At 46.3% G+C, this 27,798-nt stretch overlaps 1 protein-coding gene and 1 long non-coding RNA gene across 6 annotated transcripts in view; one reads left to right on the forward strand and one right to left on the reverse strand.

Annotated features, from left to right (window-relative positions):
- Positions 1–27,798, reverse strand: part of rreb1a (ras responsive element binding protein 1a) — a 55,925-nt gene that overhangs the window by 4,616 nt on the left and 23,511 nt on the right. For 2 of the 5 annotated variants that reach the window (XM_048997855.1, XM_048997614.1), the window contains 8 exons: positions 19,737–19,850; positions 18,197–18,420; positions 13,564–13,656; positions 12,569–12,732; positions 6,354–6,498; positions 6,101–6,243; positions 2,917–3,106; positions 159–2,796 (listed from right to left, as the gene is read on the reverse strand). In XM_048997855.1, coding sequence (XP_048853812.1) covers positions 159–2,796; positions 2,917–3,106; positions 6,101–6,243; positions 6,354–6,498; positions 12,569–12,732; positions 13,564–13,656; positions 18,197–18,420; positions 19,737–19,850 — 3,711 coding nt within the window. The remainder of the gene's footprint in view (positions 1–158; positions 2,797–2,916; positions 3,107–6,100; positions 6,244–6,353; positions 6,499–12,568; positions 12,733–13,563; positions 13,657–18,196; positions 18,421–19,736; positions 19,851–27,798) is intronic. The other 3 variants (XM_048997941.1, XM_048997774.1, XM_048997696.1) reach the window with 2 other exon arrangements.
- On the forward strand, positions 23,211–27,483 carry LOC125721999 (uncharacterized). Its single transcript, XR_007386069.1, has 2 exons — positions 23,211–23,421; positions 26,843–27,483. It is a non-coding gene; the product is annotated as an uncharacterized LOC125721999 (long non-coding RNA).

Here is a 27,798-nt window from a genome sequence, read left to right on the forward strand (position 1 = left end):
ACCTCAGTGAGCTCTGACAGCCTTAGCAATGCCAGTATCTATAATGCCTTAGGAATTGAATGTTGACAGGGCTATGGATAAACCTAAGCACTATGTAGAAAGCATTTTTGTACTGTGCTTATCAAGTTGCATATAGCTGTACAGGGTAGGTGTTTTACCTGTATGTGTAAGCATGTGTCTTTGTAAAGAACTGGCCCAGGGGAAGACTCGAGGGCAGAAAGGACAGGTCATCTTCTGCACGGAGTTGGAATATGCATTTTTCTTGCCTTTGGACTGCTGTGGGTGCTGCTGTTTCGTGTCTTGCCCCTCCTTCTCATCTTCACTGTTAGCATGATGCTCTACCTCCTCTTTTGCCAGCAAACCCGAGCTGGACTGCAAGTATGGACTGAATTTGTTAGCATCAGTAGTGGCCAGGATCTTCTCCACGCTGGCAAATTCCCCACTAGACTCCAAGTCAATCCCACTGCCTGTACAAGGATTAGAAAAGTTATTTGTGGGAATCTCTTTGCTTCGGCTGCGTCTGTTCTTGCCTTTCTTACTTGATGGGTCATGGTGAGACTCTTCTTTATTGGGGTTGTCTGCACCTGCTTGTGGCTGTTCCTCCGTTTGATCCGTGCTTGACTGGGGACCTGTGGGGTTAGTGGTCTTATTGAAACTGCTAGGAGTTGAAGTACTGTCTCTCTTCAGCAAGTCAGACGCAGCAGAAACAGAGGAGATAATCTGAGCTATGGAAGCCAGTGGGGGCAGCTCCTTGAGGGAAGCCGAGGTTGGCTTCGGCAATAGGGGCTTTAGCCTTGACGAACGGGCAACATTTGCTTGGGTGCCATTGACAGAGGGTGTTACAGGAAGTGAGAGCTGAGAAGGATTTGATTGACAAGGCTTCTCCTCAACAGGCATGTCTGCATCATCCTTACTCTGAAGGATCGTGGAGTCTGGGACGTCTGTGCCACCAGAGGTTGTGGATTCTCTTTTAATGTCTTTTGTGGCTGGGCTGCAAGACATAGAACCGGTACCTTCTTGATTCAGATTCCTATCTGAGTTTTTGGGAATAGATAAGTCAATGGGTTGCATCAAGTTGTCATAGGAGGACATCTCAGTGGTATGAAGGACCTCTGGCTTAATTCCAGGAATGGAATGGATGCTTATAGATCCAACAACTCCACAGCCTTTACTGGAAAAGTCAAGTGGTTCTTCTGAATCACTAGTGTAAAGTTCCTCCACCTTGACAGGGAGGGGAGAATTGCTTGGAAGAAGCCCATTTTGGGGGACTGCATTGGGTCGTGAGGCAACAGCTGGCAACAAAGTAGTTATGTGCTCCTCTATTTCCCGCTCCTGCACCTCAGGGTGCTGCTTTAGCAAGTGGTGTATGCAGTTTCTCATAGCAAGGAAGGCTGCTCCACACTTCTGACACTCAAAGAGTTTGCGCTGGCAGCCATTGTGAGTTCGCAGGTGGATCTGCAGGGCACGGTAGCTCCTCAAGTCCTCTCCGCAGAATCGGCAGATGGTTCCATTAGACCCAGCAGAGTCCAGTGGGTTAAGCACACTGCCCGCACTGGTTGACACATACTCAATGTTCTTTTCGATGTCCTTGCGTGTGTTCTTCATGTGCTTCTTGCGCAGATGCCGCTCACAGTTGGCCTTGACGGTGAATGGGTAGTGGCAGATGCGGCAGACATACGGCCGCTCACCACTGTGCGTGCGCAGGTGCCGTATCAATGTGGCTTTGTCTGGGGCCACATAGTCACAGATGTTGCACTGATAGGGTGAGATGCCAAGGTGGCAGCGCATGTGCGCCTGCAGGACTCCGGGAAAGGTAAAGACCTGGTTGCAATAACGACAAGGATATGAAGCTTTGTGCCCTGTTGCCTTTTTCATGTTGGCACTACCCATTTCTCTGTCCTCATCTTCCTCCTGCTTGATCTGGCGCTTATCGGCATCCATAGGCGTCAGGGCATTGCCCATGCACTCAGCTTCCATCTGCATCTTCTCCAAGGAAATCTGACTGTCAGAAGCAGACGCAGATGAAGATGACGACTCCTCTGGAGTCTTCAGTAACTGACTGGTTGGTGGCGGTAAGTTGGGACTGATGGAGCCCGGCAAACCCTGCACGGTGCCCATAAGGGGGGGCGGGGTGGAGGCTGCCATATTGGAACGGGGAATCACCAGGGGCTTTGGCTTGAGCTGAGGCATCTGTCTGTAGCCAGAACTTGCAGCATTACAGGGAGCCTTTGAAAGAGGTGGCAAGGTAATCTGGGTGGATGCAGAGGATGCAATCTTGAGGATCTGCTGGATGTCTGCCAGCTCCATTCCACCCTCGCCACAGATGGGGTTGACCACAAAGCCACTGTCAGGTTGGAGAATGAAACCCTTCTGGAAAGGCTGTAAAGATAAAATACTAAAGGTAGCACTTGGAGTCAAATTCTGCAGTGAGGTGGGGTCCAGTGGAGGCAGGCTTAGACCGCCAAGGCAACCGGCTTCCTGAGGTAGGTTGGAGTTTGGCTCCACATGGATGACTCTGATACTGTCCAGTTCTGCCTGCCTGACCTCTTCCTCAGAGGGAACAGGCTTCACCTGAGAAATGTGCTGCAAGCCTAGTGACTCCATGAAACTGGCCTTCTGGCCTTCTGCAGGGGTGTCCTGGCTGGCCGGGCGCAATTCCTCAGCCTCAACCTCAGGGCTGTGCGTGGCCACATGGAGGTTGAGAGCCAACTGCAGGGGGAAGGCCTTGTTGCAGTTCTCGCATACGAACCGGTGAAATTTGCTGGAGCTCCGACGAAGGTTAGTTTCACACCAAACCTACACGAGAAACAATAGTGAGAGGACAGAATTTCAAGACTAGGAAATGGTATCAGTTTGCTGTGATCTGCTGCAGACTGAAGGTCCAGGCTTCAATCTCTGTAGAACGGGAATGCTCACCTGCGCAATCTGAGGGAACTTGTGGCAGGAGAAGTCGATGAAGGCCAGGTCATTGAAACCCAAGGGGATGGAGGGGTTGTTCTGTATAAAAGGATGACCAGCAGGATCTTTGGGCAGCAGCTTGTGGATGCCAGCATTGTGGCGCAGGAGGCCACGATGTGTACGGAAAGTGATGCAGCAGACATCACACCTGGGGTGGGGGGCAGCGTTAGCACCATCATAAGTGACCAAAAATGGGGAGGGGGGGGGGAAAGTGACATTAGAATTAGCGCGCCACCATAAGTTACTAAAGATGGGTTTCTTCCAGGCACTCCAGCGTCTTTGAACTGCCCATCAGGTGTGAAAGGACTTGTGTGTGCACTGTGATGGACTGGTAACCCACCCAGGATGTTCTCCTGCCATGTGTGCTGTACTGCCTGCTCCAGCCTAACTTTGACTGTATTGGGTAAAGGGCTGGAAAGTGGATGGATGGATGTATCGACCGACAGATTGTTGTCTAAATGTTATAGATATCTAAATGTAATACACAAGATTTGAACCTTAAATACATTTACTAAAAATAGAACCCTGTGAGTAACGCATAATACAGAAAAACATGCAGATCTATCCATAATCCAGAAGTGTGAATGTGGCTCAGCACATGGGATGGAATGAGGTCAGCACATGGAGTTAAGATTAACTACTTCTAGCTGGTGCTCAAGCTCCTGGTGCTTCTTGAGGGCTGAGTGTGACAGCTGCTTATTCTTGGTAATGATACCCTGCATTCGTTTTGCCATCCCACATGGCACTTGGAAGGTGGGAAAGATGTGTAAGAGCACTCTTCATTATAACCTCTAAGACAGTCCAAGGTGTTGACCTGCTGGGGTTGAGGGGGGTTGGGGGTAAAACTGGTTTAAGGAGGCCTACCTGGACCACTCCTAGACACTGAATCAACACCAGACACGGGTTACAGAAGCAGCACCATTTCCAAAGAGCAGAAGTCTGGCATGAAAGAACTATTCTGGGGATCGATCAATCTGGGGATCAGACAGGTGGGCGTTTAGGTGTGTGTTCATATCCATCCATCCATTTTCCAAACCGCTTATCCTTCTGGGTCGCGGGGTGTGTTCATATCATAAATCCTTTATTTACTATTTGTACAAGTACAAGTACAGGCACACCAGAATGCTTCTCTTTGCCTACCCCATTTCAAGGGCCCACGGACATGTGACTATTTTCCTGAGGCCGGGGCGCCGGTGATCTTCTCATCATGGACACTTAGCCCACTAAGCCACCCCACTCACCATAACATATCCTGAAGGTAAATGTTCATGGACTGATGTGTGTTTGCCTATATACAATTCATAGCTAATCAAGTATCACAGGACAGGGATAATGCAAGGGACCAAAGGACCCACACTCAATCAGATTGGAAGGTTTTGCTAATAACTCTGGCTTCCTATCCCTCTGCCCCACCCCAGCCCCCCAGGATTAAAACAGGCAAGCTTAATCCGATTCAGAGTACTTCACCCCTAGATTACCCTCCTCAACTAGAATGGGACTGGCAATCTTACAAATGTGGCTGATTTCAGTCCTTCAAGTAATGCCCACTTAATGGACATCACTAATTTAAAAGCCATTCCTAAATAAGACTTAAAATACGGCACAGGCCCTGTCAGTCTTTTTCACTTGAATACTTTTTGCTCTCAGGCTTTCAATGGTCAAAGTATGCAGCAATTAACTCAGTGTTTGAGACCTTCATTTGTCTACAGAAGGGCCTCTTCGGCTGAAGGCTCCCATCCAGAAATCCGGCAGCCAAACTCTGCCAGACACGTCTCTCTGGCATCTTGTTATAACCCAGCCATCTCTGCACCCCTCCCCCATACCTACTTAGCCCTGCACCAGTATTCGCTGATCCAAGCCCCATGTAAGTAGGTGGCTATTGATTCACATGTCGCACAGTGACCCAAGCTTTCCAAATGCTGTTTTTTTTTCCAAATGCAGACAGTTAACAGTGCACAGTAGAGCAGAGAATGCTAATAACACACAAACAGCTAACAGTACGCAGCCGAGGAGGCTAATAACACAAACAGCTAACAGTACACAGCAGAGGAGGCTAATAACACAAACGGCTAACAATACGCAGCAGAGGAGGCTAATAACACAAACAGCTAACAGTACGCAGCAGAGGAGGCTAATAACACAAACGGCTAACAATACGCAGCAGAGGAGGCTAATAACACAAACGGCTAACAGTACACAGCAGAGGAGGCTAATAACACAAACGGCAAACAGTACGCAGCCGAGGAGGCTAATAACACAAACGGCTAACAGTACGCAGCCGAGGAGGCTAATAACACAAACGGCTAACAGTACGCAGCCGAGGAGGCTAATAACACAAACGGCTAACAGTACGCAGCAGAGGAGGCTAATAACACAAACGGCTAACAGTACGCAGCCGAGGAGGCTAATAACACAAACGGCTAACAGTACGCAGCAGAGGAGGCTAATAACACAAACGGCTAACAGTACGCAGCCGAGGAGGCTAATAACACAAACGGCTAACAGTACACAGCAGAGGAGGCTAATAACACAAACAGTTAACAGTACAAACCAGTAGACAAGAGCCTGAAAAAGCCGGTCAATACATAATTGTGATACTGGGCCGGAAATTGCGGGACCTGAATCAATTAAGTATTATCCACAACTGATTAAATGCTTAGGAAGCCTTCACTGCAAAGGGACTTGATTGGAGGAAGGAGGGAGGAGCAGTTTGGCCCAGTTTTGGCATGTTGGAGAGGAGAGAAAGGCCACAGAGAGTGGCATCATGTAACCTGCCCGTATGCGTGCTGAACATCACCGACATGTGAGGACAAGCCTGCGATGGGTCTGCTCACTGACCATGGGACCTCTGCTCTGTGAATTTTCTATGTACCTGACCACAAGTGACGTACATGGATAGATAGGTAGCTGGTCAAACATCTGCATGAAATTCACACCTTACCCAACTACTTCCGAATCTCTAATGTGATATTTTATGAAGGTTCAATGTTAAGATCTCCTAATAGTTAGCATCATTAAACATGCAAAGTTTCATACGCAACGCCTCTATGAAATATTTGTTCTTAAATTAATACAACACATCCCTGGTCAACAGAGTGTTTTCGTCAGCGCACTCGATACAATGGCAGTACATATGGGCTACCTGAGCGTGGTGTCTGGGTGCATCTCCATGTGGGCCTCCAGGTTGTACTTGCAGTTGAAGGTCTTGAAACATATGGGGCAGGGAAGGAGCTCATCATCAGCCCTAATAGGGTCCTGCTTGTCCGACAGAACATCCTCCAGAACCTGGGGGCATGGGGGGGGCATTCACAATCCATCATGGTGCCTCCAGCAGAACCCCTAGATTTAGCGTAAAGGAGTAACGGGACTGAACGGGTATGGGACGAGGGAGAGACCTTTTTGTTGACTGGCTCCTCACTCCGGTCCACGTCGGCCTCCAGGCTGGACTTCCTTTTGGTGGGTAGACGCCTGCGTTTGGGGGGTGAGGGTGGGCTGGATGGAGGGGCTCCACTGGGGTCCTTATCGTGGATTTTCATATGCCTGAAGAAAGACCACAAATAGGCAAGCGCAGATAAGCACACTGACTGGAGCAAAATGTAAAACTGGCCAATAACGACCCTCAGATTCAACTTATTTTTCTGTTCAGAAATGTTGTGTTTAAATATCTTTCCATAAAAATATTTCTTACCTGCAGGTACCTAGTGCAAATTCTTAAATTAAATTCACTTTCGGCTCTAGACTTTTTTTGATGCTAACTGAAGGTGTATAATAACGACCATTTTAGAGCAAACAAATACTACAGTGACACCGTCAAACAATACGCTTCTGGTTACCGCCTTGATAGGATGATGTCAGATATGGTGACGGGCTACTTCTCAAAGCAGAGTCATAACTATAGTATAACATCCAACCCATGATGTACCCAAATGCCTGTTGCTCCTGCTCACAGAGGAGTGACCTCATTCAAAGTAATTGCTGGTAGCTGTTTAAGCTGCTGGGAGAACTGCCACAAAAGGAGAACCTCGTTTGGTTGCTAGTGATCTCTGAGTCAGTGAGGAATCCCTGTGTTTACCGACCAATAGGAATCCAGAAGAAAACGGTAGGGAATTAGGAGGTGAATTTATCTCTAGCTGCTGTAATTATTGGGCTGTCCGGGCATGTCCATTAGAGGTACCCAGGACGAGGCCGCAAAAAAGGGTGAGATATTACAGTAGTGATGTATTATGTTTTTAATTTGTAGGATGGGGTGAAGGTGAAGACTCGTCAGAGTCTTCATAACACACAGTTATGTAATCATATCTTTTTGGGGACCGCTCATTCATTTTTATGGGAAAAATGCTAATGCTAACTATGACAACCTTAACCACTACCCAGCCCTAACCATAACAATAAGTAACCAAACTAAATACAAGAGTTTTTGCATTTTTAGTTTTGTCATTGCAGTCACTGAGGAAACTGGTCCCCATCAGGTTAAAAAAAAAAAAAAAAAAAAAAAAAAAAAAAAAAAGAGTATTCATCACGTTGTGGGGACATTTGGTCCACACAAGGTAAGTTACACCTGGACCACACACACAGGTTTGTAATTATATCTTTGTGGGGATCATCCATTCATTTGCATGGGGAAAACTCTATTCCCAAGAATGACAACCTTAACAGCCCTAACCTTAACCATGACCAAACAAAATACAAGATTTGCTTGCAGTCAAGGCTTTTTTATAAAACTGAATTTCTTCTTGTGGGGATATTTTCTTCTGCCCCCATATCATCAAAATATCAGATTTTTAATCACACTGTGGGGGTTTTTAAACATCATCTTCTCTCTCAGTCCACCTTCTGTAGAAGCAGAAAGCAGAAAGGAGGGTTCAGACACTGTTCGGATGTTTGACTGGGGCTTTCTGGCCAGGCCGTAGTGAGTAGCTTTCCTCAGCTTGAATGGGAGATGGAATGAGAAGCCATCCTTTAACAAGGATGTTGAAGAGAAAAGCAGCATGTTGGTGGTCAGGTATGCCTGGAAATATACAAATCATAGGACCCACAATGCCCAGATTTGCATTTCACCTTTGATCAAAATCACTCTTTCCAGGGTTAGATTCCAGTAACAGGATGGGTCTCTGGCAGAACAGAATGGGATCAGTCTATATGCCGAGCATTACAATGAGGGCAATAATCCACAAAGATGACACACCAAACTCAGGTCTGACACCATGACTATTATATTACATTTATTTAGCAGGGGCTTTTATCCAAAGTGATGGACAACTGAAAGCCGGGTCAAACGACCCCTGGAGCAACTTGGGGTTAAGGGCCTTGTTCAGAGGCCTAATGGGAACCAACTCTACTGACCCTGGAATTTAAACTGGCAACCTTCCGATCGCAAGCAGAGCGTCCGAACCCCCCAAGCCTCCCGCTGCCCCATAACCTACTCTTGGGATACCTTGCAGGATGCCAGTCCACGCACGCGTGTGTGGAAAACGGCACGGAGAAACACGTCAGCCAGCTCAGCGCTCCAGTTCTCAGCTTTCAACCTCCAGTCAGCCAACTATTAATAGCAGGCATTGGAGTGGGCGACTGTGCGAGGACCCGAACGCCTATTCTCCCAGCCTGCCTTTGGCAAATGAGCCACATTCCTGCTCTGCCCTGCTAGATGGTCGCCCGTTATGTCAGCACATTTCCATGTGCTACATGAGACGAAGACGATAAGCCATTTTTGGGTATAGACAAGCTGACATATATATAATTCACACTTATTCGATGTTCCCGATTGTTATGCTTCTGGCTTTAAAAAGGCATACCAGTGTCTTCTAATCAGTGTCTTTTTAACTGTATAAACAAGTTTTTCAGATATGTAATGTAATACCTATATACTGCATAAACGTAATTAGTCGCTTCTCTATCTCATGATCAAGACAAAACTTTTTATTCCACAATGATGAGAGATAGCAATTATTAATAATGCTTCAGGAGATGGAGAAAATGGCTTCTAGTCAATTCTGCAACTCAAACAGTAGGTGTCCCCTGTTAGCAACATTTTGGCAATTAAGACACAACTGCATCACTAAAAACTGCATTCTTAATGAAGATTTAATTAATGAAAATTTGATAGTTTTATGAAATATTGATTTCACACCAAAAAGGGAAAAGACTAAAAGACTCCCAGGCAAATAGTTTAACATATTATTTCACAAGCGGTCACATACAGAAATCAAATACTTTCCGAACAGTTTTAAGAACATTTTATTTATTTTTTTTTAAATCAGGTTGCTTCAATTCTGTTATTGGAAAATAACCCAATGCCTCACTGAGATCCAGCAGTTCATTTTTGCTCTTTGCAGAAGACATCATGTTTTTGTTCATCTCAATCATACTGTACATGCCACTCTATTATGTACCGTTGTTCCTTAAAGAGGATAGTCAGGGCTTTAAGATGACATGGCATTGCATGTTTGGGGGTGTGCACATACACACACATAAAATAAAAACTGAAAAATTGGATCTCAGGAAGATATACAAATACCTGCATTGACAGTGCATTCACACCAAAGGCCATACATTGAACCAGTGCCCCAGTGCTTAGTGTCCATTACAAGCATTGGACCTTGCACATCACTGGCATTTCTGCCATATGCTTGTGTGTCATGCGCTGTTGTGTGCTGCCCCCGTCACCCCCATAACGCAGAGCAGCTGTAACTGGACACGTCCAGCAGGAGACTAAGAATCGTAACCCACTGTTGGCTCTCCCACCCCCTCATACCTATACAGGCGAGTCCTTCTGAATGCTAATCTTACCTGTTTGTGTGAAACAAAAAAAATGCTTTATTTTCAATTTGCACAGCAAATAAACAGTGATAAATATCTGTGATATTTCTTGGGTGTAAGACTTGTGCTGCTTTTGAGTCGTTGTCAAATCAGTGCGAGTTGTCTTGAAAATATCTGTACAGGTGTTTTTGCGAACTTGATATGAAATGACACGTTATTTACTATTTACACACATAAATAGTAATGTTTTTTTTCTGCATATCCCATCATGCTCTCCTCAGTCAGAGACACACAGACAGTTGAGAGTGAAGCCTGGTCTGAGTGCAGATTCAGGCCATTTATGCAGAACCCTTGGACTACTAAGGGGGCTAAGGGCCTTGCTCAATGGCCGAGTCAACATGTGACTGTTCTGCCGAGGATAAGACTTGAACTTTCAACCCTTCAATCACAGACACAAAGGCCTAACCCATCTGTTTTCTGTCTATTTGCGTGGTGCTGACGGTCACAGCCAAGTTGACATATTTCAGTTCAATTTCAGACAATATGAAACAAATTTAAGCTCAAATTGTTCCTGTTTATAATGACTATTAGTTAATGATCAGTGCTAATAAAAGACATTTAAGAACTTTAGATTTGTGCATGGAAGCATTTAACTGCACAATCTTCAAATACTCCAGTTTTTGCAACAATGAAGACCTAATAGAGGCCATCTTGAATCTGCATGCAAAAAATGCCAATAAAATGTGTCCAAAACAGATGGACACCAGAAGCAACAGACTGAGTTTGCCAACCCTGAAAACTACGAATATGGTAGACAGCCAATAATCTACATAAATTCTGTGCATTCCTTTTGTTTGTACAAGCTCTTCTCTAATTTTAGATTGTGTTATGGAAACAACTGATGTGTTTACAGCCCCAACATGGCGTTCCAGTGCAATACCGTTGTGTACAGACAGGGGGTGCAAAAGCAGCCATGCTTTGTCCTGTCACATTAAGAGCCCTAGCCGTTGTCATTTTCCATGTCGTTGCCAAAGGGTAGCAGGCCTTAAGTGTTCTGAAGAAGAATGAAATGGAAAACGAAGTTGACTGGATATGGTCATTGTCACACCGCTAAGCGGTCTGTGTGTATCTACATCTTACTTAGATCTCTGTAAACGTGTGATGAAGAGACCAACTCCAGGCAGCATCAGAATGTCATTTACAGCTTCCTCACTGTCCCACATCCTCCTTTAAAAAGTGACCCTTCAACAACATAATCTCAGTTTCGTGCGTCTGACAAGCAGTAAAAACTACACGGCCGCACACGATACGCCACTTTAAACACCAGGAACGGCACTGAAAGGCAGGAAACGCCTGTTTATCTGACCCATCAGCAAAGGCTGCTCGGAGCTTCTCCCAGCTTCCTGTTCTTTCCTCGACCACAAGACTTCCATCTTGCCCGAAACGTCCATGTGACGTTCACAATTAACCACAGGCTCAAAACAAAGCCAGTGAAGGTTAATAAAAGATTAGATTTTTGTTTTATGTGTTCTCAAAAATTTGGGTGTGAAACTACAGCTGAGACTGGTAAGCATCATACTGGTTTACATCTAGACTAGCTTTGTTTCCCACTGCTCGCCCATTACTAAACAAATATTTAGCCTGAATTCCTTCTGGAACCAAAACCTTTAAAGATAGGTCTCCCACTAAATGTCCTTGGTATTTGTAGTTAAAAAAGGATGAAGATGTTCATTCTTTAACATGGTTTTAGGTTGTCCAATACTAAAAATATTCTTCAAATCAACAACATTTAGTATTCCAAAATCATCATAGTATGTACCCCATGACCCTGATCAGGACAAGCAGGTGGAAGAGGGAGGGATAGATGGATAGATGCAAGGATGGAGGGGTGACCTGTCTGAGTGAAACAAACCAGAGGAAGGAAGTACATTAGGTCTTAAAATAGATGATATTCTGCAACCATGAAACGAGCGGTGAGTTCTTTATTTGTTCGTCATTTTTGAGACGTTTAACAATGTATTAAAGCTCGGCAGTGCCCCCTGGCTGCATTGGAAGCTGCAAGACATGTGCCACAAGACGGCGAATCACACGTGGAAATCAACAACCGGCAGAAAACAACACATCTGAACACTTTTACCTACTGAAACCTTGCCTATCTGTATACCATAGCACTAGCATTATAAACCAACAATAAATTAAGTAAAATGAAGTCACACCTGTGCTATTGTGACATCACTGACAGCGGTTGGCTCAGTAACAGACACGCCTGAGGTGATTCACTCCCTCTTTGTGGAGCCAGGCTTAAAATATGTGCCAGATATGTAGTTGTCAGCATGCTGAGTGTCATGAACGCACCCTGCACCTTTATGAAACCTGGGCCCGAGCGAATCCTGTGGTAACTCCCCATTTCGTAAGACTGTCAAAGTCATGGATGTTCCATGGGACCGGAATCTGACACAGGGTATTCACTAAAAACCCAGGGTTACTTGGCCAAGAACAGGGTTTAAACACAACGGACAAGGACAAGCAGCTAGAGGCATGAATGGCTAAGTCTGAATCGGCAAAATACGACTACATGCAGCAACATGCTGATGAAAAGGATATATGATAATCTGGATGAGATGAGGATGATGGTAAATTATATAGACTGGCAGGTAGATTAACAGACAGATAAACTTTATTGATCAGAACGTTAAATAGCATATTTACCCTTTAACCACGCAAAGAGGCCACACTGAACATCAATGTTGGTAATAATGTATCAATGTTAGGGATAACGTAGAAATGGGCATAAAATGCTTTGTGAAGCATATCAAATCGGATAGGAAGGCTGGATGCAGAGGATGCAACTAACCGGTGCATGTTGCCATTGGTGGTGAAGGTCTGTCCGCACACAGAGCACTTGTAGGGCCTCTCGCCGCTGTGCACCAGCATGTGCCGGTCCAGGGAGCTGGCCGAGCTCAGCGACTTTCCGCAGATGCTGCACGAATGGTCCGTAGCCCCGCTGTCTGAGTTGTGCTGGGGGGGGGAGTGGGGGGTCGGGGGGGGGGGGGGAGCATCACATTATGGCTTCACCAGGAGCTGGGAGAGGGATATCAACTCTGCAACTCATGCAATATGGAACGCAAGATGGAGCCCTTACAGTCAACAGCAGATTCTCAACCCAGTCCCCGGCGACCCCCAGACAGTTCTCTCCCCAGCTCCCAGCACACACAAACCAATCAAGAACACAGAAAACCTGGTACAGCTGGGGGGGCAAAAATGTGGACTGGCTGAGGGACCCTGAGGACTGGGTTTGAGAAACACTGCTGTACAGCGTTTCTCAGTTATCAAACCGAATAACTATACTGATCAGTATCACAGATACAAATCTACAGAACACTGACAGGAAACATTAAGACATGGTTTCTTTACTTAATCCAATAATGAATTTAACTTCCTTAAGGAATTTGCAGAGGCTCAATTCAGCCAAACTGTATCGGGTAACAGGTTAAGTGTAACATAGCATTCCTAAGCCCCCCCTCCCCGTATTAAATTCCAAAAATAAACAATATATTCCAAGCCACACCTTTTAAAAAATTATGCTTGCGTGTTTTGATCACATCTGGCAGAAAAAGGGCAGGACGTATTAAATCAACAAGTTATGCCCCTAAACTGCAGCGCCCCCCCCAGGCTGATTTTGGAATGACATGCTGGTCTGTGGTCATCAGAAGGCTGGGAATCCCAAATACAGACAGTGTCCTTTAACTCCTTGTCCAGTTCTCTGTATGCAAAGGGGTGTCACCCATCACTTAATCCTGAGTATAGGGCCATGTTAGTGAGAGAGGCCGGGCCAGGAGTGTCATCTACCTGCCGTATGTGCATAGTCAGCTGGTGCTGGGTCAGGCAGTTCTTCTCACAAAGGGGGCAGATGAAGGCTGACTGCTCGTCTCTGGTATCCTGCTAGGGACAAATGGGGAGGGTTTGGGTGAAGACATCAGCATGACAGAAACTAAATGAAATTACATGAAATGGGTAAAAATGAAATGCTGCTTTATTTGGTATTTGCATTAACACATTGTGTGCTTCTTTTCACACATCTCCTCGTGGCCTCCTTTGAGAAACACACACACACACACACACACACACACACACACACACACACACACACACACAGAGAGAGAGAGAGAGAGAGAGAGAGAGCGCTCAGAGTGAAGTTTAGGGTCTGAGTGCAGGGGCAGGTCATTTATCCGGCATCCCTGAAGCATTTTGGGGGGAGTCAGAGAGATGTCAAGTCACATCCCCACACCCCTCCTCCAGCCAATAACACAAATACATATTTTAAACCAGCCATTTTGCTGGGCTGCGACAAGAAAAGTACCTCACAGCAAAATCCATAACATTCCTCTAAAGGAATCCACAGTTTTTTTAACTTCTATAGCTCCTGCATGTACGTCGTACTTGAACAGTACAATGTCAATGTCATTCATTAAGAGCCTGCTTGGAAGAGTACCTTGCCTTTTCAGCGCCCCACAGAGTAGTTTTAGATTAAAAGCGCTCTGCAAAAATCATAAATAAAAATGAACAGAGAGAGATGGTAAATGCGTGAGAAACAATCTTATGGATCCGACCGCAAACTACAGTGTTAGAAAGCCCCAGAAAAAATTTGAAGGAAATGAACACGCTGATGTCTCGTTCAGAGACGTGCGTCTTTAAGGCTGATTTACACCAGGTGGGGGCACTTTATTAGTTGGGGACAGGACACACTTTGCCTTCTTAATAACAAGACGTTTTCCAAATGTATTCATGCATTCAGTCACGTGACTGATGATGTTTGTACAAATGGGCTTTTTGCATTTACAAGTAATTTGTAGACATACGGAATAAATATTAGTCAAAACAGTGAGTCTGGAGCTCATCCCAGGAAGGAATGGGCGCAAAGCAGAAACACTCAGAAATGGAAGCCTGTAAAATCTTATTAAATACATATTAAAATGATCCTAATCACTATACATTTAAAATGATCAATTGTGACTCTGGGACAGTAACTAGTCATAACAAACAGTGATTGTGATGACAAGTAAAAATAGAATACGTGTTTTGTATTATCTTAATATTTCTCAGGAGGGGGGGATAGAACTACTGTCTTGCACTAGATGGCATTAGAGTTAGGGTTCTCCCACTGTTGTGATTATGTGCAGTTATAAGAAGTGGTGACTGTAAGTTGTCCATAGTGTGCCCCAAGATGAACTGGCATCCTGGCCAGGGTGTACCCCTGCCTTGCACCTTAAGCTGTTTGGGATATACGCCAGGTGACCCTATCCAGGATAAATGGTTAAAAAGATGGATGAAGAGAAGGATTTTTATATATACACCGCAATCCTGAACTGGATAAATGGCACCGAATGTGGATGGATATTTATATATCGATATTTGTAGACTTAAGTGGTCAGACTGGGTCATATTCTGTGCTGGAAAACAGTTCTCTGAAAATGTATGGATTCCATGCCAACGCACACCCAGACTACAGACCACAGCCTCTTTACCAGGGAGGGAGGGAGGCAGGGAGAGGTAAAAGGCAATGTGTATGTTCTTGACCCACCCCCCAAAAAAAAGTTGACTGCAAAGCAGTTCAGAGAGTAAACCGTAATCAGACTGGCATGGCTAGGAACTAAAGATCCTCAGACTCCACCCTCAGGTGACCACCACCCCTCCACTCAAGGATGGAGCACTGAAAGTTTTGTGAATAGGACATGGCTCTCTGTGAATGCGCTATATAATAGGGCACCCTTCCCTCTTGCCGGCGATTGCCTTTTCAGGCCTGGAAAAGCCGGTCGGTTCTGTGGCTGGTCCCATTCATAACACCCCATTCAGCCACCCTGCCGCCCCCACACACTGCTGGGCTGTGGAGTGTCCCGACTCGGGACGGATAACGTTTCACCTAGAGGAGTGCAGAAATGTGACCCCGGAGCCAAAGCTCCTCCTCTCATTCCTGTTGACACTGAGGCTGATCATTAACTCAAACACGAGACAGTCTCACACCTACGTGGAGTGCTGCCCTCCCAGTCCCCCTCTGAACCAGCCTCTCGCTCACTCACACATCCCAACACAGATGCCAACATTGATATCGCTAAAGGCGTTGGTCAGACACGACTGGCGAACCCTCAGCGTGCGCAGCATCATCCTTCACACATGCAACACCCACATCACTCAAGATAAAGCCGCTTTCCACACTCAAGAACAATAACGCTAACCCTAACGCTAACGCTAACCCGTCCCACTAAGTTTTACAGCCACACAGAGGAGAGTGCACTTTACTCTCAACCGTTTCACACAGCTTATTCTACTTTGGTTGTCCCACTCCTTCAGTCTCAAAAACAGCAAATCTGAGCCCCTTGCGATGAGTGATGATAACCAGCAGAAGAGCTTCTAAACATCAGGGACCCTCAAAATGACTACCTCTCTACACCTCTTCATAGATACTTTTGAAAAGACACAGTGTCCCCCGATGGGCTGAATGACCAGGACATGAACGGATGCTTCTGAGGCTGGGGGTAGAAAACCACTTTATTTTAGCAGTAAATCCATGAAAGTACATGTCCCTCAAACAAACATGATCCAGAGTGACTATAGGTTGTCTCTCTTTGTGTACAGCGGGAATCACTGCAGACAAAAGGGGAATTGAGAGAGCCTGGGGATCCTTTGTTAGCATTGGTCTGGAAGCTCATGTCTGTGGCCTGGGAGAGCAGCAGGGCCCAGGGGAGAGGCAGGCTTACAGACCAAGCTGTGGATATGCAAGTGTCAGTGGGAGGTGATCAGGCTCTTCCACCTCTCTGACCTCATTTCCACAAACATGAAGCTGGGGCTGGTGCCAGTGCTGGGCTGGTTCTCGCTTGGTGCCTTTTGAGAACCTGCCCGCGTTTCCACCGGTTTCAAAAAAGAAAGGAGAGAGTGCTGGTGCTGGGCTGGTTCTCTTATGGTGCCCTTTGAGAACCTGCCTACATTTCCACTGGTTTAAAAAGAGTTTCTGTTTAAAAAGAACAGAACGGGAACGTTACGTAGGCGGAAGTGAAAGTAAAGTAGGGGTCCATATGAATTTGTTTGGAAGTTTTTATAAGCTGCTGAACTGAAAAAAGTCTGTTTTCAGAGACTGACTCATTGCGCTCTGTCTCTATTGCCTGTATCCACTTTTGTCTCAAAGGCTATATTTTATAAAGGCTCCAGCACCACGTTGGAGGAAATGGGGTACCTGAGAACCAGGCCAGTGCTCCCATTGCATTCAAGGCACTGAGGCGATGATCTCACCATGATAGAACCCCATCTCCCTCATATACTGGCCTAATACAACCAAACATTAGTGCCATTTCCACTGATCTATATTTCGCATATTTTTGCGATGCAAATTGAAAATGTACTGTTTGCAGTAAATTCCCAGTTTGCAGATTTCCCAGTTCAAACACACCTAGTAAACCTGATAACAGGCTGATTAAACTTGAGTAGGGAATTCTGCAACCAGTTTGATTCCAGCCCTCCAGGACCATAATTGGGGGAACTCTGTTCTTGAGCTACTAACTCAGAGAAGCCCACTCCATATTGGATCTTCCAGGATGATAAATGGCAAGAATTAATTGAATGACATCCATTAACAGAAACACCCTATTCGCAATTTAACTTTGTCAGCTTCATTTATAATTTATTCATTCACTCACTCATTCAATCATTATTTTTTCTCAGCTTTCAGCTGGGCTCTCTCCAGGGCTGGGTGTACCCCTGCCCACTCCTTTTCAGAGTGTTATAAATAAACCCTGAATTTATGTTGCTGGGCCAATCCGGTGTGGCATGGCCAGGGTTGACCCCTCAATATCACAACAGTGCGATATAGGAGGATACTTATTTTACACATTTTCATTGTTATGACGAGAAAAATTTTTAATAATAAAAAACTGCGGGAGAAGAATGCATTTGTGCTGTTACAACAAAATAAATCACTATATACTCACAATATAACCCTTTATACCGCTAATGTGTACTTGCAAACCAGTTATGTCAATCCCTGTTTATAACACATGGCCAACTAGCAAGCAACATTATCAGCTGAATGAAAATACCACGGTATTCCCAAAATACCATGGTACACTGTATTATCCAGGCAAGCCCATTTTCACTCGACTGAGGATATTGGATATGTATTCACGCTAGTGTGACTGCAACATTAGTGATAATCTGGAAAAAGTTCTACATTGACACATATATTTCAAATAAATAATCTATAGTCGGATCAGACAATATATCTTCAGGCTAGTAGAATTTCAGTAAGCAGCTTCATGCTGTTTTAGTCACATGAACAAACTTAACCACAGATTACACCAGGAATTTACTTTCTGGCAACTTGCCGCCTTTGTATGACAAACTGAACCAGGCGGTCAATGGATTAAGTAGATATGGTCATGAAACTGAAGTCATTAAGGTAAAGTCGGCTCTTTGTGTTCAGTAATGAAATTACCTGACTCCTCCTCCCACTAGACTTTGCTCCGGAAGTCCTGGTGTGCGTCTTAGAGGTGGGGGGGGCGGCAGTGGAGGCGGCGGCACAGTCCCCAGTGCCACCGAGCGGTCCTACTGTCAGTATGCTGGACATCACAGGATCTACGGTGGAGAGCTCGGCTCTGTCCAATCTCTCTGCATCCTCCCCTATGTCCGTACTGGCCTCCTTCACCTCACCATTTTTTCCTGACAAATCCAAACGATTTCATTAATAAACATCTGGGGAATAGGATGGATTCAGTTACAAACTGGTCCTCGGTAGTTCAGCCATTTCAGTTGTAACATACTGTGCTACAGGCAGTTCTTGACTGATGTATGCAACCCTTACGCAAGTGAAATGTTACACAAGTCAGATTTCCTCCCCCATGCCATCCAAGACACCTTATAGCCAAAAAAACATAAGCCAAAAATATACCAGCAATATGTACCGAAACACATATTAAACAAATGAAAAGTGAAAACATGTACATTTACTTACAGGTATATGTCAGTTTTTGCATTGGCACTACCAGAAACTCTACGTGCAATTTCAAGTCCAAGTCCAGATTACTTAATAATTTTACACAAGTCAAGAGCTGCCTGTATACACAAACCTGTGTATCAACACTGAAATGTGCTTTGCATGTGAAACAAGTGCGTGTGTTGTTGTAGGATGAGTAAATAAGAATTACAGAAACATCACTCGGGATCACTTGCATCAGCAAATTTACAAAACATTTTGAGCACCAGCTGACAGATGAAGTCAGAGGTCATGTGGGTCCCAAGATGGGCACGGTCAGCTGCTTCACCAATGAGACCCTGGGGAGACTGTCCCCCAACCCCTCCCAACCACAACTCCACAGCAGAGGAGCTTCCCACGCACACGCCACGCACACGAACACGCACACACACACAAAGGCCACCACTGTCAGGGAACGGTTTTGGGACTCCTTGTGGGATGTGGTGAAGGGAATTTTGCACAGCAGGATACTGGCTGGGGGTGGAGAGGGGACAATGGCATCTCTGTCTGAGACAGCTGAGGAATCAGCCATCAAGTGGAACAGTCAGACTACTCTGGAAGCTCCAAGAGACTCAAGAACTCACAGAGGAGTATAAGATAAATCAGGATACCAACCAAACACTGCATATTAAGAAACGTGTAGGCCAGTCTTTCCCAATCTGATCCATGGGGACCCACAGTTGCTCCATGTTTTTACTCCCTGCCAGACAGTCTACATTGTTGCTCCCTGGGAGCTGGGAGGAAGCAAAAACCTGGACTGTCTGTGCGGCCCAGAGGATCAGACTGGGAAACGCTGTTTTAGGCTAAACATTTCAATATGGCTATTGGTGGATGTCACACATATAAGACTAGAGTCTTTGGTTTTAACTCAGAACAAGGGCCAGCAATTGACAGAAACACTAGCATCTGTTAAGCTGTGAACCACGATAATCGATTTCACATCTACAAGATACCAGCAGGTGGTTGCCGATGCGGTCACAGTCATTTTCACAGCGCCCCCTACCTGCATGCCCGCTCTCAGCTGATGTGGAGGAGAAGCCATCCTTGTCCTCTGACAGTCCCGCGTCTGTGAATCCTGTTTCCAGTTGCTTGTCTTCAGCGGTGTTCTCCATTTCTGCTGGACGGGGGTTACAGTTGCAGAGGCAGCATGTCAAAACAAGCCGATCGAAGAAATTACATAAATGCAGCAAAGCAGCTTCCTGACAAACACTGACTGCTAGTTTTCTTTTGTACACACAGGAAGGAATTTTTTGTGATATGGTCAGACATACATGATTTTTTTCCGGTAAAACCACCAAACCAGAACAGATAGCAGTCCATATCTTTATGGTGTCAGTTTTAAAAACATTTTAACAATCCTTTGCCTAAATGTAATACACTAAACAAGTATCAATGAGAACAAAAATGCGATGAAAAAGGCATGTACAGCTTCCCCAGCCATTTGTAGATGCCTCATATAATCGAGCAGTTATGAAGAATCCCGTCAAACATCATCTGAGATCCCAGTCTAATTCTGACTAACAGTACAGAGGTCAGATGCTTATCAGTTACTCGTAATATTACATTTAAAAAAATTAATTAGTATCTACTGCAATTTCCACTTTTATGCACCCCTATAAACTTCCCTGCACATGCTTGACAGGAGAGACATTTTACTACAGCTGGAGTTCAGCGTCTCTGAGAAACACTCACAAAGCGAGCAAAGTTCTCGTTAGGGACCAGCACATGTACGGATGCAAATTCCCAAACAGGCGACGCAAGTGCCCTTGGTAGGGTGAGGAGAAAGGGGCAGAAAAGCCCCCTCCATGGTACGTGGGGAACGCGCTGTCCTGGCAGTGCTCAGGATGCAGCCCCAGCGCTGCGTCCCCAGAAGCCGAGCATTGCTGAGCCAAGTCTAGCTCACGGGCTGCTGACAAACACTTGGCCCCGGAGGTGTTTTATGGCACCAGCACCTGTCCTGCAGGACAGAGAGAGGGCAGCCTACTCTGCTGCTGCACGTCAGTCATCATGTGACACCTCCCCCCAGGCATGAACACCATACCCTCACCAAAGACCCAGGCCCTCATAACGCCCTTACATAACTTCGTGGGGAAAACAGACGGCCACTATACTGACAAACTACACCCCCTCCCCCCCACCCCCAACAAGCTGTTGCCATGGCACTGCTGTTGCCACTACCATCACAGCCAAACTCCAATAAGGACTCTTGGCCAAGCCCTGACAACAGATATATGGGGTAGCCAAGTTACAAAGGCCACATTAGACCTGCGTGTAGTTTGGGAAGCATCTCGACCTACAGAAGGCCAAGGCATGAACTGCTGAACCACAGCTCTATCGCAATACGCCTCGACTCCCAAAACTCAGATAGCAACTTAGTGTTTTTACTCTTAATAACAGGTCTTATTACTAAGATGCTGCACCACCAATGCCAAGACTTATATTTCTGCCATTGTGAGTCATGTTGGCTACAGATAAAACCTCAGGTACAGGTTTACACCCCACACTACACCCCTCCTTCCCAATTAAACATCTCCGCTCCTCTTAGCCCCAAGGCCTCCTCATGGTTCAGTGTGGCAGATGATTCGACCAGGAAGGGGCCTGGCTGGGATGACCACCGAGAGTTATGACAAAGCAGGATGTGGAGCGGGGAGCTCTCTGGGAGAAACAAAGCCACTTCTAACAACCACTGAAGACCGTGCCATCTTGCACTGATCGCACTAGAGCAGCTACATTAGCCTGGCTAGCCTTAGCATGCCTTCTTATGTGGCTGGCCCCTCTCCTGGCGCTTGAGAGCTCTCCTACTGTGCTCTGAACCATCTAATGAGGAGGAACATTCTGAAACGAGGTCTCCCCTCCACTTCTCACATGGCTCAGTTGGGAGCGATAATGAAGCATAGTTCCTTTTCGGCAAGGCAAGAAGAGAGAGAAACATTCAAAGCTCCCCAAGCCAATCGTAGTTTCCCGTTCACAGCCCACAGGAAGTCCTCAGCAGTGCAGTCCACTTCCTTTTTGGTATGGGGGGGGGGGGTCACAAGTCATCTCTCAGACATGCACCAGTAAGCTGCCCATCTCAGAGGAACCAAAAGTACACTCACCGCAGCTATAGGGGAATGTGGGGGAGCTTTTGGGGCTGGGGGGTTATAGAAGTCTCTCCAAGGCTGTTGACAAAATGGACTTGCGCAAAATAATACAGCAAGACTACAGCAAGATCAACGTTCCTGAAAGGAAAGACATGATAAGACCCTGAACGTGGCTGTTCTAAAAGTTCTGCTCCTACTGGGACACCACTGTCAGGTGGGGGGACATTTCCGCAACAAGAGGGTCATGCAGACTGCCAGGGAACCTAAACAAATACAATGGAAATCCATCTATTCATCCATTTTCTGTGTCATGGGGGGTCGGGAGCCTATCGTGGAGACTACGGGCACAAGATGGTACAATGGAAATATCACAATTCACAGCCTACTCAATGCAACACATCCAGTATTCTTGGTGGATGTGGGAAGAGGACACTGATTGATAACCATGGTGGGTAACACTAGCCAAAAATAGTCCTTCCCTCGGAACCGGCGGAGTAAATTGAAGGGGGGAAAAACTTCAAAAGCTGCAGCAGGGGGAAGAAGATGGATCAAGGATTTGAAGATTAACGGCGGACTTGGTCTCTTCATCGCCACCCTAACTGGCAAATCAGATGCTGGGGCAGTGTTTCTCCCCCCTGTCGGTCCAGCAGATTGAAGGCCCTGCTACAGTGAGGAGGAAGACTGAACAAAAGGGTGGGGGGGGGGGGGGGACAGGGCTGCTTAACACTACACTGTTTAGGGAGGGGGGGTTTCCTGGTCGCACCAGGATCTAAGGCATTCAGAGGGAGAGACGAGGTCATGTCTGCTCTTGCAAGTCACAGACCGACCTCTCTGCAACCCCCCCCTCCCAGCTGTAAAAAGCCTCAGCGAATGAGGGAGTGAGATCAGCAGGAACCACAGGGGACTGTAGAGACTCCCCCCCCCCCACCCAGTCTCTCGGTTTTTCCAGATTAACAAACAGGAATCACATGTGTTCCTCCATCAGGCGGCCACAGGCTCTTAATTATCAGACCCCACCAAACCCTCCCCGGCTCCAGCTCTACCTCCTCCGACTTAGTCCACCAACCCTCTTCCTTTACCTAGTTCTCCTTTTCACTGCCTCCCACTCAAGCACACCCCTCACCACTCCCGTCATTTAGCTACTACAAACAAGAACTCCTAAATCACTTTAGTAAAGCCTCTCTGAATGTTCGGCATCTGAAATTTGCAATCCTTGCCTGTATTGACCCAAGTGCCACAAACTGCATGGAGCAGGCAGTAGGGCTTCCTGGTCCCAACCGTGATCTGCTCGGTATGCTGGGAGAGGGAGACAGAGCGCGAGTACGAGAGTGGCTTTGCCCTTTTCCTTAAAGCCACACCCACCCCCCCACCCCCTCGAGGGGAAAGTAAAAGCAACATACAAGCCTTGGTGAAGGGGGGCGGTCATGCTCAAAACTGGCTCGAGACACAGTAGTGCTCTTACGAGAGGTACATTTACTCAGTCTGCTGGGCTTTTTAATCATTATTATTTTTTCAGTAAATGGAGGGACTCCAGAGACCGAGAATGGAACAGCTGAACAACGGGGCTCTTCTCCAGCGCTGCCCTGACGAGCGATCCCACCCCTCACGGTGAGAGCTCAGAAGCAGCCTTCGCTTTTTGTTTTGAGTGAAAACACGCTAAAATCTTGCTTGGCTTGAAAGATGACACCTTTCGTCTCCTTTACAGAACCCGCTTTTGTAATTGAGATCGCTGTGGGAAATGTTTTCTCCCCAATTAAGTAATGGGTGCATATTTGGCTAGGTGTTCAACAACTCTTCTGTTGACTTTGGAAAAGAAAAACAAAAGTTTAAGATTAAAAATAAGGTATGTGGTTGGGTATTTTGTGTTTAAACATTTAACTACCCTCATTAACAACATTTGTTTTCTGGGCTGTTATCACAATAAACTAAACCGATATCAAATTTAAGTTACACAAAGCCATATGAAACAAACTTATTTCCGTGCCCAGAAATATCACATTTAAACAGATTTTTCCATGAACATAAAAGGATGTTTCTTGCTATTTTTGCCAATCAATGCCTTGTCATAATAAAATAAAGTCAAGGTTTCAGTGGCTTGGTGAGAGATATTGCCTCAATTTTCCCAAAGAAGGATATAGAAATCCCATTAAACAATGTATCAAAATAAAGAGGTCCCCACTCATCAGGTCAGGGGAGATCCTAATAGCCAGATCTCAAGACCAGCTAAAGATCATTTAAAATTCGTGTCTGATGGAAAACTAACCGGAAGCTCCGTCTGACCCTGGGCATCCTGAACTGACCCCGCTGTGTTGGTTTGTATTTATACCTACAAACCTTCTCATCACTCGGGTCAAGTTCACCCAGGTGCAACTAGCATGGGTGGAGCCGGCCAGCTACCCACAAGGCTTCAGCTGAGCGGTGCCCGAGTGGTAAGACATAGTGGAGTAGGGGGGACTTCTTAAAAAGCTATACTGTCTCTGAGTATGGGCAGGAAGAGCTTGGCGAGGCTATTTATTGACTCCCCTCTGCCTCCCCTTCCCACAACCCTGACTGTATATGCAGCAGAGCATAGAAGATTGTGGAGGACAGCAGGACACCTGAACACTGGCGTCAGTGCCTGAAAGGTGGCAGGTCGAGACCGCACACTGCAGACTGAAAAGGCAAACTGAAAAATAATGAATTATTAATAATAATAATAATTTTTCTTTTCTATGCAAGCTGCATATTCTAAATTACCCAGAAGTTATAAATAGCTTGAAGCAAGTTAAATTTGTCATCTCTCCCAGTTTTGTGGTTCTTTGCTGGGAAAAAAAAAATTAAACATATCTATATTTACATACTCTGGCACGTACCTACGGAGGCACGTGTTCAGCAAAGCAAGCCGCAAGCACACGACGTGAGAGTACACAGCAGCAGTGTAGTGTCTGGGGAGTGTGGTACATCATACAGCGCTGGGTAGGAAGGGGTCGCCGCTGCCACGACGACATCGCGTCTCCGAGGATGAGGCTCTGGATTCTCAGCGATCGCACGATAAAATAGATGATAAAGCTCTACAAAAGTTGGGCTGATGGGCGAGGAGCTGTCTTTACCGCAATCCCTGAGGGAAAAAGGAACTTGCAAAATGACAGAGGGGGGTCCCGGTTTTCTGTGCGTGTGTGTGTGTATGTGTATGTATTTGCAGTTCATGCCTGTCAATCACAGGAGGGACAGAGGCCCAGAACACTGACTGAGTGGCAACCAGCTGCCCGAAACAGCTGTTCTGTGTCTTATGTCTTTCTCTCCCCCCCCCCCCCCCACCCCACCCCACACTCTCCCTTGCATAGACAGAGAAAGTCAGACAGGTTCAGAGACAGAAAGGGAGGGAGGAAGGGAAAATAAACGAATAAATAAAATCACACAACTCAGCACACCTAACCATCCCATACTGGAAGTGCTTCTGCTTTAACTCTCTTGCCCAAACTTGTAGCCCACACCCCAAAAGACACACACACACACACACACACACGCACACAGGTCCTTCCCTCTCTGTAAAACTCCAGGAGAAGGAGTACTCCATTCCCGTGGAAGGGGGGGGGGGCAGGCAAATCACCAGAGCCACACCAGGATAGAGGTGCCCCCAACCCCCCACCCCATCACATCCATCTCCACGGGAAACGCACCTGGCCACCCAGTGCCGCCAGCAGCCCGGTTTCGACAGCCTGATTGTGCAACGTCCAGACGTTGTGCAACAGGCTGCCACCTACAGACGGGTTGGGAGGCTCTGACAGGGGCCACGCTCTGCTCCTCTCGGTATACATGTCTCTTGTCTCTTCTGCTTTTCAAGCAAACCTCGGGTGATCTGGTTACAGTTAGGGCAGCTTGAAACTTCACGCGTATATATATATATATGGGTGTACACATACGTATGTGTGTGTGTGTGTGTGTGTATTATTAGACTATTACACATGCACATATGTATGTTTATATTGTAGTGTGTGTGTGTGTGTGTGTACAGGAATCACTTAGGAGGAAAAACGGCTAAAATACCATGCAGCCAGCAGATCTTAAAAACACCACCCAGCTATCCTGGTCAGGGTAATGGGGTTCCTCAACTTCCTCTGACATATATGAGACGGGAGGTCAACCGAAGGAAGGTTCACTTCTCAAATAAAACATGGTGCGCCGCTGAAGGCACTCCCTCCGGAAAGAGGACTGACGGTGACGAAAGATTACAGAGGACCTCCTCCGAAAAAGAGGGCAAAATGGACACACACTCGCAAGTGGCAGCGACTATGCTCACGGCGGCCCAGTGCAAGACGGGTCGGATAACAGAACTGATAGCATCACAGTCACTGGACAGCCCCCCCCCCCACTCTGCTTTCTGAGTTTGCCAAACAAAAAAAGAGCCGGAAATTCGAGGGAGGGGTGCGCCTTGTCCGCCGAAAGAACAATTAAAATAATTACAGATTGTAAAGTACGTACAAGGCCTATGCTTCAGCATCTCTGCATCTGCCATCATCACCGTCCCAAATATTGCAAGTTAATTTCTCGAAACGGTGCAGCCCCAAGAACCTGGAAGCAGTATCGCTTGCAGTTATCACCTGGTTTTCTGGCAAAGGAACCTCACAGGTTTAGCCGGCTGGCTGGGGATGGGCAAGCTGGTGCAGCTCAGGATTAGTCAGATGAAGAGCAGCCTGATGAGGTTCTTGCTCACTTTGGAGGACATTGTGTAGCTCCTGCTACAGACGAGGCTTACACTTGCATCTGGGCATTCGCTGGAAGCTCAGGCCAGCTGCTCTTATACCTAGTCGATCCCTTAGCAGCCGTTTGTAATGTTCTATCTGAATCACTTGAACGCTGCTTTGGACAAGTACCTGCTAAATAAAAATAAATGTAAACGAAGACTGGAGAACAGGACGGCAAACTGGTAGTTTATGAATATAACAAAAGCCATGATTAAAACTAGATAGGTACTGCTAACCCTGATAATGAATAATTTAATTTCACTCCCGTATATATACAGTTGGTTATATTATATTACAACCCCCAGGCGCTGGAAGTAAAGGCAGACTGAGTCTGTCACACACATTCCCAGGCCCAGCAGAGCGACGACGATGGACCGGACCCTTCAAGGCCGCACAGCACGACGCCCGATGGGGAGAGGTGAGCAGTCCACCAAATCTGATGCGACCAGTTTTAAAAACCCCAAGCTGGGTTCGCAGTAAACCGCTAACCAGCTTAAATGGCAACACACTGGAGGAGATTAAGTAAGCGGTGGGGAGCAGATGGAATGAAATCCTGAGCGCATGAACGACATCATGGAGCCAGGTAAGGGGAGACCTAATGGAATAGGAGGGGAGCAGCTTGGGATTATTACAATGGGTGGGTTTTTAAGGGGGGGGGGCAGGAATCTGGGACAGAGCAATATCCACTGAACTGTAAAGGGTGGAAGCAGGTGAGGTAGTGTAGGAGTATAGGGGGCCCGTCTTTGGCTAGCTGTGGAGAGAGATGCCTTTAACTCAGGGGTGGGACCACTGGCCCCAGCTGAAAGCTGACTGCCCCCCCTGGAACACAGGTCTACTCCCCTGTCATTCCCCGATTCAAAGCATATCACTGGCTAATAAGGTTGGGTGCCTCTGTATGAATTATGCCCTCTTGCCTAAAAAAAAAAAAAAACATCTAGAATCACCCAGCTTTGACTGAAGGTATGAAATGAACAAGGGAATGAAAAAAGAAGAGGAGAAGAGAAGAGGTAACAAAACGGATGGACCTGATCTGCTGTGTCAGTGACACTATGATATCAGCAGAAATGGAAAATTAAACTCATTCAGCAGGTTAGTGGGAATTTACACAGACTACTGGCAGCAGGGATGGGAGCGTTAGCCACATTTCTACTGGAAACTGCCCCTTTCCTTAAGCTCCAGGAAAATACAGGCGGGGTACAGGTGTCCAACAAGAGATGGGAAAAACGCAATAAAATAAGATCATCTTTCTATTTTGCAGGCA

The sequence above is a fragment of the Brienomyrus brachyistius genome, chromosome 1, assembly GCF_023856365.1.
Source record: "Brienomyrus brachyistius isolate T26 chromosome 1, BBRACH_0.4, whole genome shotgun sequence".
NCBI lineage: Eukaryota > Metazoa > Chordata > Actinopteri > Osteoglossiformes > Mormyridae > Brienomyrus > Brienomyrus brachyistius.